At 47.0% G+C, this 9,674-nt stretch overlaps 1 protein-coding gene across 1 annotated transcript in view; it reads right to left on the bottom strand.

The window, feature by feature from the left end:
- The window catches only part of Efcab6 (EF-hand calcium binding domain 6), a 181,939-nt gene that overhangs the window by 162,806 nt on the left and 9,459 nt on the right, over positions 1-9,674 (bottom strand). The window contains exons 3-4 of the mRNA XM_013025738.1: positions 7,354-7,442; positions 3,714-3,780 (exon numbers count right to left, since the gene is read on the bottom strand). Coding sequence (XP_012881192.1) covers positions 3,714-3,780; positions 7,354-7,442 — 156 coding nt within the window. The remainder of the gene's footprint in view (positions 1-3,713; positions 3,781-7,353; positions 7,443-9,674) is intronic.

Here is a 9,674-nt window from a genome sequence, read left to right as displayed (position 1 = left end):
TGTACAAGTCGTTATGTCGAAAAACAAACTTAACAACTTTGGTGGGGGGGTGGGGGGAGGAACGGGTGGGGGGAGAGGATGAGTATGGGAAGGGATGGGAAGGGGAAACAACGAGGAGGCAACAATGCTTGATAAGAAATGTACTCGTTATCTTGCCCATGTAATTGTAACTCCTCTGTACGGTATTCTCACAATAAAAAAAAAAGAGAGTGCGCCCAGGCCCTAAATTCAAGCCCTAGTACAAGTGCACACATGTATGCACACACACACACAGAGGCACACAGAGGCAGAATAGCCCAGGGGTTAAATCAAGAACTCTGGACCCAGCTGAGGCTGCAGTAGCCTCTCCACTCAGCTCTGCACCCCTGGCTGGGCTGTGTGATCATTTTCAGTCTCTCCTAGGCCAACACTGGGCAGCAGTAGCTGCTGCCTTATGCTCATCTCCTGGGAGCTAAGTGATTTCATACAGCAGAGCTCTTCGGAGAACTCCTAGCCAGGTCTCAAACAGGCTCACAGAGCCATCCCGTGCTCCTCTCTTTCCTTTCTAACAAACCCTCCAGTCCCCTCTGGTTCAGCTGCACCTCCTTGGGTGGCCATGCGCTCCATAGAAGGAACCACATTGGGGCAGGAGAGCCAGGGCTGGCCTAGGCTGCTGGCAGGGACCAGGGCCACGGCCAGTGTAGGTCTGGTTGGGGTGCATTCTGGGCTGTGAAACATGGGAGCAGCTTTCCCCTGTTCTTGAAGTCATTATGGAAGAGTAGCCCATTGCAAAAAACTGACTTTGAAGTATCTTCACATGTGCCAGGAATGGGGGCGACCTTTTGGTGGCCAGAAGGGGAGAAACATTTGTCTTCTGGTAACCAGGCTCCCTCCTCTCCTGTCCACGAGGAGGCTCTGGCTGGGCACCAGGAGAGCCCAGCCTGGTGTGGCTAGGGCCGCCACCTGGTGGCAGGTTAAGCTGCCATTAGGAGGGTTTAGCCAGGAAAACCAGCCTCCCTGGTCAGTGGAGGGAGGCCTGCCCTAAGGCTTTGTTCCCTTGACCTTACTCAAGGGTGAAACGCTCTTGTGGCAGGTTTCGTGGTAAACTCCACTGATGGCCCAATGCTGTCCACAGCTTGCTGCCCCTTCCCCCGGAGGCCATTCTGAGTGGCTTAATCTCCCTAGATCCCTACACCTCCAGTCTATAGGAGTAGAGAACCTGGAGACCAGAGAACTCCTGAGCCAGCTCCTCTGAGGTACAGCCAGGGGACTGGAGGAACGTGCCGGGTCTTAATTTGTGATGAAATGAAAAGCAGGGGTGCCAAGAGAGTGAGGGTGAGGACCACACAGGCCTTTGGGTGACAGCTAGGTAGAGCACAGTGCAGATTAAACCCTGGGGCTGATGACTGGACAAACCTCCCCGTCCCCAGCACAGGGTAGACCCTAGGGGAACAGACAGGGCACAGTCATGCAACGCATATACACCAGCCTGGATTGCTCCCTGGGTCCAATGGGAGAAGGTGGGGCTCAGAGCCCAGGGACCCACAGGCAACGAGCATGAACGAGGGCCTGAACATGGGAAGGAGGCAGAGGCTGGGAAAGCAGCCATCAGAGAGACCCACTGCACGGTAAGTACTGAAGTACCAGTACTTCAGTCAGTCTGGAGTACTCAGTGAGTCTGGGAGTCTAGCTGAGCTACTACGTATTTGTGGGTTTGAGAAGGCTGGGTCACACGTGCATTAACATAGTCCGACTCCCCAAATTCTGAGGGATACACATGTACTGCTGGCTCTGATAAGCAATACGCAATGCACTTATTTAGCTTCATCACTAAAGCAAAATAACAAGCATCTTTTTCATTCACCAATCATCACCAGGCTTGGAGACTGGCTCCAGTAATCTACCCTTCTCAGGCTCCAGCACTAGCCATGACCTTCCACTAAGAGGTGCCAGGGAGCAGCAAAGGGCAGGGCAAGCTTAACAACCTGTTCGTTTCAGCCACTCTATTCCAGGAAGAGGGGGAGAAGGGATTTAGGATGCTACAGGCGAAGAACAGTAGCTCCCAGGATTCAGTGCATCCCTGCCAGCTCTTGCGGCTCACTGTATCCCTGTGGGGTTCTTGGGGCTCAAGGGCTCATTGTATCCCCCTTTCCCCAGGCTCCTCGGGCTCACTGAATCCTGATAGGGTTCCCAGTGGTCACTACTAGATATTTTCAACCCCAGATCCTCCATATGGATGAGATCCCCACAGACAGATACAGAAACCCAATGACAGGGACTTGCCGAAGGCCACCTGGCTGGTAGACTGCACTGGCTGGACAACCCCAAGATAGAGCATTCTCTCTGCCATCGCTCCTCACCTTTTGGCCCTCATCTTCTTGTCTTTACAGGATGCTGCCCCCAAACTGTGTAATCTTAGCTACTCAGGAAGCTGTGATCTAAAGATCATGGTTTAAAAGACAGCCTGAGCAGACTCTTATTTCCAATTAACCACCAAAAACCTTGGGCTATAGGTCAAAGCTAGCCTTGAAAAAAAAGTTAGTTAAGGCACAGTGCCCAGGTCTGAGCTCAAGCCCCTGTACCAGCATGCTCGCGTGAGCGTGTGCATATGTACACACACACACACACACACACACACACACACACACACACACACACACACACCTGCAAAGGTCTACCTTGATCCCTAGGAGGAGCACAAAGGGAAAGGAGTGATGGGGAAGGCCAGAGAGTGCAGGGCTCCCATTCACATCTGGTCTTCTCAGTCTTGTTTCAGGTAACCCCAACCACCCCACCCCTGCTATGTCTCTTCTCTCCACACTAACTGTGGAATCTCATGGTATGGTGTAGACCCATGCAGCGAGGACGACTGTCACAAGCAGTCGGCTTCCCTCCAGAATAACTAGGGTCGCAAACCAAAGGAAGATGATGATGCCAGGGCCCCTGCTTGCATCAGGTCTTCAGCACGTATGGCTAACAAATTACCAGATTTAAGAAGGAGTTTGGGGCCTTAATGGCACCAGCCAGCAAACTCAAAGCCAACGTTCTGTGGATCTCTAGTTATTTTTGATTTTGAAATGTATGAAAGTCTAAAAAGATTTCAGAAAAGAAAGTAAATTTGTTGCATTCCAAACCAACATATTGTATCAAATAAATTAAGCCATGTAACTGACAGACTCAAATGCATTTCAAAAAAGCATCAGGTTCCAAGTCTTGCATGGCATTACCACCCTCTCCCCACCCTAGCCATGGTGAGGTCTCAGTAATCAGCAAGAATGAAGCCAGGTGCTCTGCTCCTACACACAGTGCAGTAGCTCTCAGGGCAAATTACTCAGTATTAAATGTATATTGCTGCCAGTCTGCCTGGTTATCTACCCCCTAAACCCCCTCTCCCCACTGATGCTCTTGATCAGCATTTGCTGGGGAAAAGCAGTCACTTTCTCTTTCTAAAGAAAGCCTAGCTTGGTCCAATACAAAAGCAGAGAGGCAGCTTTACTAACAAAGATACAAAGATCCTTACCAAAAAATTCATATTCTAAGACTTCTACCTATGCCATTCGCTAGAAGATGCCATCCATCTGCCATTGTGAAGGCTTTGGGATAACAGCCATTCCAGGGACTTGTTCTGACATTGGCTTAGCCAGAGAGCTTTAGGTGCCGGCTCAGACAAGGGGCGCGTAGTTAGAATCAACCACCTCAGCTGACACCTGCCACTGGCTGGACGCTCGTATTACCTTTTCCCCGATTTGGCTTTCAAGTTCCTTCAGTGTCCGACAGCTATCCATTTCACTTCCATTTCCCCTTAAAAAAAAAAAATCTTTGTTAAAATGTTTTGATCGGTGTTTACACAAAGCTTACAGACACCTTAACTAGAAAGGATTTTTACATAAACTCCCCCCCCCTCCCTGTTTTTTTGGTGTCAGTTACTGAGGCTTAAACTTAGGGCCTCACGCTCTTGCTTGGCTTTTTCCACTGAAGGCTGGAAGTCTACCATATGCATCACAGTTCTACTTCTAGCGTTTATGGTGGTTAACGAGATAAGAGTCTCATGAACTTCCCTGGCAAGGCTGCCTTTGAACCCTGATCCTCATATTTCAGCCTCCTGAGTAGCTAGGATTACAGGCAAGAGGCACCAGCACCTGGCTTAAGAAATCTTTTAGGGCTGGGAAGGTGGCTCAGTGGTAGGGCACTTGCTTTGCATGCATGAGGCCCTGGGTTCAATTCCTCAGCACCACATAAGCAGAAAAAAAAAAGCCGGAAGTGGTGCTATGGCTCAAGTGGTAGCGCGCTAGCCTTGAGCTGAAGAGCTGAGGGACAGCGCCCAGGCCCAGAGTTCAGGCCCGACTGGACCCCCTCCAAAAAAAAGAAATCTCTTTTAAAGTCAGCCTCAAGTATGAACATGAGTGAATGGCTTCACTGCTCTCTGCCTGTTTCCTTGCCATGAAATGAAACATAGGCCAATGGCTCTCCTCAGTCCCTGCCAGTGAGGCGACTGTAGTAGATGCTCAGTGAGCACCTACTCGGGCCACGTTTTATCTCATTTAATTCAGAGCAGGTCTCTGGGCCTGGTACCACCATCATCCTGACTGATGTGGAGATGTGGATGGGAGAATAAAGGTAACAGAACAAGTGGAGGTCAGCCCTGGCGCTGACCACTGTGGCCCCTGGGCCATTCTGTGACCATCAGAGAGGAGTGTGCCTGCCATCCCTTAGCTTTGTCTGCCTTTCCCCGGTCAATCTTCTGCATTGTGCACGATCCATGTGTCTAGAGACCCTCAGAGCTCTCTTTAGAGCACCCCGGTGGAGTTGGGGCACAGGGTAGAGAACAAAGGAAGCAGAACTAGGGTTCCCCTGCTTTTCAGCATTTGACAGTGCTTCCTATACACCAGGTCTGGGTCATGGCAGTGAGCCGAATGCTGTCCCTGCTCATGGCAGAGACCAGTGGGAATAAACTGGACGAGTGTGACAATGGTCAGTAGCAGGACCCAGAACCTGGAACCTAGCAAGCTGCAGTGCGCCAGCCACAGCCTCCCCCACCTGACCAAGTCACCACCTCACAGCCAACCTTGTCCTCTGCCCTTCACAGGTATTCTTCCTTACCTATACCCTGACACACACCCCTCATCTCTGGGCTTCAGAACCTTAACTGCCATCAGCTGCTCTCAGATACTAACTTGGAGACAAGAACTCTCTAAAGATGAATCTCCAATGGACAACGGTGGCTCACACCTGTAATCCCAGCTCAAGAGGCTGAGAGCTGAGGATCACAGTTCAAAGTCAGTCTGTGTAGGAAAGTCTGGAAGATTCTTATTTCCAGTTAACCACCAAAAAGGCTAGAAGTGGAGCTGTAGCTTATCTATCCTTGAGCAAAAAAGCTCAGGGACAACACCCAGGCCCTGAGTTCATGCCCTAGGACCAGCAAGAAAAAAAAAATTAAACATTCTGATACTCTTTTAGCTGAAGAATTTTTAACCCTTTTACATTTAATGTTGTGGACGCTAATGCCCACACAAGAAGTCCTTGTGGGTTCAGTGCCACGTGAAGAAGTGTACATATGCTTTACCTGTTGCCCACAAATTTAATTGCTTTCAGCAGAAACGCTGTTCATGGCAAATAGCCTACCACAGGGATGGCTGGAAGGAGAAGGTGTTTGCTATGATGCATTGTCTCCAACAACAGAGAATCCAGCTTCAGAGTACAACGTCTTTCAAATATACCATAAATATTTAACCTTTTATCTTGAAGAGAGTGCTTATGATCATTTTCATCTCAAATAACTTATTAGACAGAAGTTTCTCAATAAGAATTTTTTCAATCTCTTCTTGTAGGACACCAGCAGCTCTCACTTAGGATCCTAGCCACTTGGGAGGTAGAGGTTAGGAGAGATCCTGGTTGAAGGCCAGTCAAGGCAAAAAAAAGTTAGTGAGACCCCACTTAAATCAATAAGCTGGCACGTTGGTACACACCTATAATCCCAGCTATTTATATGCAACTATAAATAGGAGGATCATGGTCTGGTGCCTGTTCCTGTCAAAAAGGCAAAACTCTGCCTGAAACATAACTTAAAAAAAGAGTGGAGGGGGTTGGGCAGAGTGTATGGCTCAAATGGTACAGTGACTGCCATCTGAGTGCAAAGCTCTGCATTCAAACCCCAGCACTGCCCCACAAGGCCCCATCTTTTTGGCTTTTGCAACCAAGTATGTGTGAACTAGTTATGGTCTACACAACAATCATCACACCAACAGGGATGGGTCTGGGTCAAGAGGAGGAATACAGAGTCAAAATAACACTAAACAGGCCACAGAGAAGTCCAGGTCATGGAGGGGCCTTAGTCTATTTCCTATGGCTGTAACATAGGACATGGGTCTGGAAATGTGATCAACTCCCCACTTCTCTTGTACTAAGCAAGACTGAGGATTCAGTCAAGAACACTGGGCAATACTAAAACTTGCTTGATGGGGGAATGAGTTTCTTTTCTGTAACAGTATACTCAGCTCCCGGGGAAAATGGGCTTAGTCCCTTAGAGTCCAATCATTAGCGAAGTTGTTCTACTAAACTAGTTGTTTCCTAGACTGTGCACAAACCACATGCTAGGAGCTAGGAACTTCCCAGATGACAGAGTCATCTAATGCCATGCTCCGGCCTCTCGCTCTGAAGATGAAGCAAATGAGCATTATGTTTATGCTGGGACTATGAGAGGCCAAAAGTGCTCAGACAAGATGTTAACATTCCCTTTCTAGCCACCAAAACACATCACTTTCCAATTAGTAACAATGAAAACACACATAACCCAACACATTTCAACTTCTGCATGCTATTATCTCATTGCAGAATGAAAAGCCAGGCGTGGCTCAAGTGGAAGATGCCAGCCAACACCATGGGTCCAATCCTCAGCACCAAAATAAAAAGAGAGACTGAAATTAAAAGAAAGAAATTAAATGGAACAGCACAAAAATAGAATCCATTATTCAAAATCTAAAATAAAGCATATTTTGCCTCATTTTTCATGGGTTATGCTTACATTTCACTACAATAACATTTCATTACAATATACCTTGTCTCATTCTGAAATATCTCTTATAGACATGTTAGAATCTTCTCTAAATTCAATTTGGACTAAAGATCAATACACTGCATTCCATAGGGAAAAGCTCCATCAACTCACTTCTCATGGAATTATAGATATAAGTCAGGCATGTTGGTGCATGCCTGTAATCCCAGCAATCCAGAGGCTGAAGCAAAAGAATCATGAGTTCAAGGCCATCCTAGGCTACATAGCCATAGAAAAAAACAAAGATGGCTTCTTGGGGCCTTTGTCACAGCATTTATTCGTCATCTCAACTTCGCATTTACCTATGACTGAATAACACTTACCTCTTTATAACATTGATGTTCAGGTCAATCCCGCCAAACTTGGACAGGAATTCCATGTACGGCACAGATCCAGAGCTGGTCAGAGGGAGCTACATTCAAACAAGAGTAACAGGATGTTAAAGAATTAAGGTCCAGGCAACACAGATGAGCACACAAGCTCAGCTCCACAGTGTGCTGTGGGTTGGATTGCTGGAACACATTTACACCACTTCTCTGGTATCTGAGATCAAAGGTAGCCTCAGAAAACCAAGCACCAGTGTCAGTCTGTAATCCTAGACGAAGCAGCAACAAAATTACCTAAACATCAAGTCTAAACCTAGCCAAACCTAAAATCTATCTAAAAGAAAAGAGGAAATCAATACAAATATATTCTAATACATAAGTTAGGAGCTGAGGTATACTCCTAGTGCTATGTAATTTTCCTAAACATTCAAATAGCTTTGGGGTAGAAAAGGTCACTTTTAAATTGAAAAGTCTTGATGGAAAACCATGGCTCACACCTGTTAATCCCAGCTGCCTGGAAGGCTGAGGCTGGGAGGATGAGAGGGTAAGGCCAGCCTCACAGTTTTGACCCTCTCAGCTACAGCTGGGAGTGGTGGCTCAACCTAGCTATGTGGAAGCTGAGTTTGGGAGGACTGAGGTTCCACACCAGCAATGACAGAAAAGTCTGGGAGACTGTCTCACAGAAGAAGCTGGGTGTGGTAGTGTGTGCCTATTTATCTCAGCACTCAGTGCAAGTTGTTCTCTTTGGGAACAATATACTGAACTGTTTAAGAGTGAAGAACTAACTGGGAACTGGGAGCCAGTGGCTCACACCTGTAATCTTACTGAGGAGGCTGAGATCTGAGCATCGTGGTTCAAAGCCAGCCCACACAACAAAGTCTGTGAGACTCTTATCTCCAATCAACTACTCAGAAAAAGCTGGAAGTGGTGCTGTGGCTCAAGTGGTAGAGCACTAGCCTGGAGCACAAAGAGGCTCAGGGGTAGCACCCAGGCTCTGAATTCAAGTCCTGGGACTGGCCCAAAAAAAAGTACTGGGGGTTGGAGGTGTGGCTCAGTTGGTAGAGCCCTAGTCAGTGAGAGAAAGCATCAGATATCAAGTTCTAGTTCTGGACTTACTTGGAAAGAACTGTGAAATAAACCACTTCTTCCCAAATACTTTTAGAAAAAAAAGTATGTTGTATACATTAACTATGTTGACTTTGAACACACTCATATACAGACATGCACTTATACACACAATGTGAGATCCTAGGAGAAACTATTTAGAATATGGTCACAGCTCCTAAAGCTAAGCAAAGGCCACTTGAGTATTATTTGTGCTGCTTAAGTGATAGTCATACCATTCTTTTTTTTTTTTTTTGTCAGTCATGGGGCCTGAACTTTGGGCCTGGGCATTGTCCCTCAGCTCTTCAGCTCAAGGCTAGCGCTCTACCACTTAAGCCATAGTGCCACTTCCAGCTTTTTCTGCTTATGTGGTGCTGAGGAATCAAACCCAGGGCCTCATGCATGCAAGGCAAGTACTCTACACTGAGCCACCTTCCCAGCCCCAGTCATTCCATTCTTTTTGTTTTTTGTCAGTTGTGGGACCTGAACTCTGGGCCTGGGTGCTGTCCCTCAGCAATTCAACTCGAGGCTAGCACTCTACCACTTGAGCCACAGCACCGCTTCCTGTTTTTTCTGCTAATGTGGTGCTGAGGAATCGAACCCAGGGCCTCATGCATGCAAGGCAAGCACTCTACCACTGAACCACTTTCCCAGCCCTCATTCCATTCTTATGGCAAATTTTCTGGAATCAAAATAATTTCTAAATAAAATTTTAATTTTTAAACAAGGCACCACTGAATCACACCTGTAAATCTTTATTATTCAGGAGACTGAGATTGAATAATTGTAGTTCAATGCCGGAAAGGACACAAAAATCCATGAGACTCCATGTCTAAAACTAAGCAGCAAAAAGCTAGACTGGAGGTATGTCTCATTGGTAGAACACCAATCAAACAAGCATGCTGAGCAAGTACTAGACCTGGAGTTCAAATCCTAGTACTGGCAAAAAAAAAAAAAAACACAAACATTCAGAGCATTAGAATTTAGAATTTAAAATTTAAAAGTCAATATACTTCATTATTAAGCTCATGTAGATCCACAGAGCCAGTCAAATTTGACACCCATAGAGTGGCCACAGTTGTGTGGTATCTGTCTCATAAATGAATTTCTCTTTTTTGGGGGGGGGGGTCTGGTCGTGGGGCCTGAACTCTGGGCCTGGGTGCTGTCCCTCAGCTCTTCAGCTCAAGGCTAGCGCTCTACCACTTGAGCCACAG

The sequence above is a fragment of the Dipodomys ordii genome, unplaced genomic scaffold, assembly GCF_000151885.1.
Source record: "Dipodomys ordii isolate 6190 unplaced genomic scaffold, Dord_2.0 Scaffold87, whole genome shotgun sequence".
NCBI classification, from domain to species: domain Eukaryota; kingdom Metazoa; phylum Chordata; class Mammalia; order Rodentia; family Heteromyidae; genus Dipodomys; species Dipodomys ordii.
The sequence above is the reverse complement of the archived record's forward strand: the minus strand, read 5'-3'. Positions and strand labels throughout refer to the sequence as shown.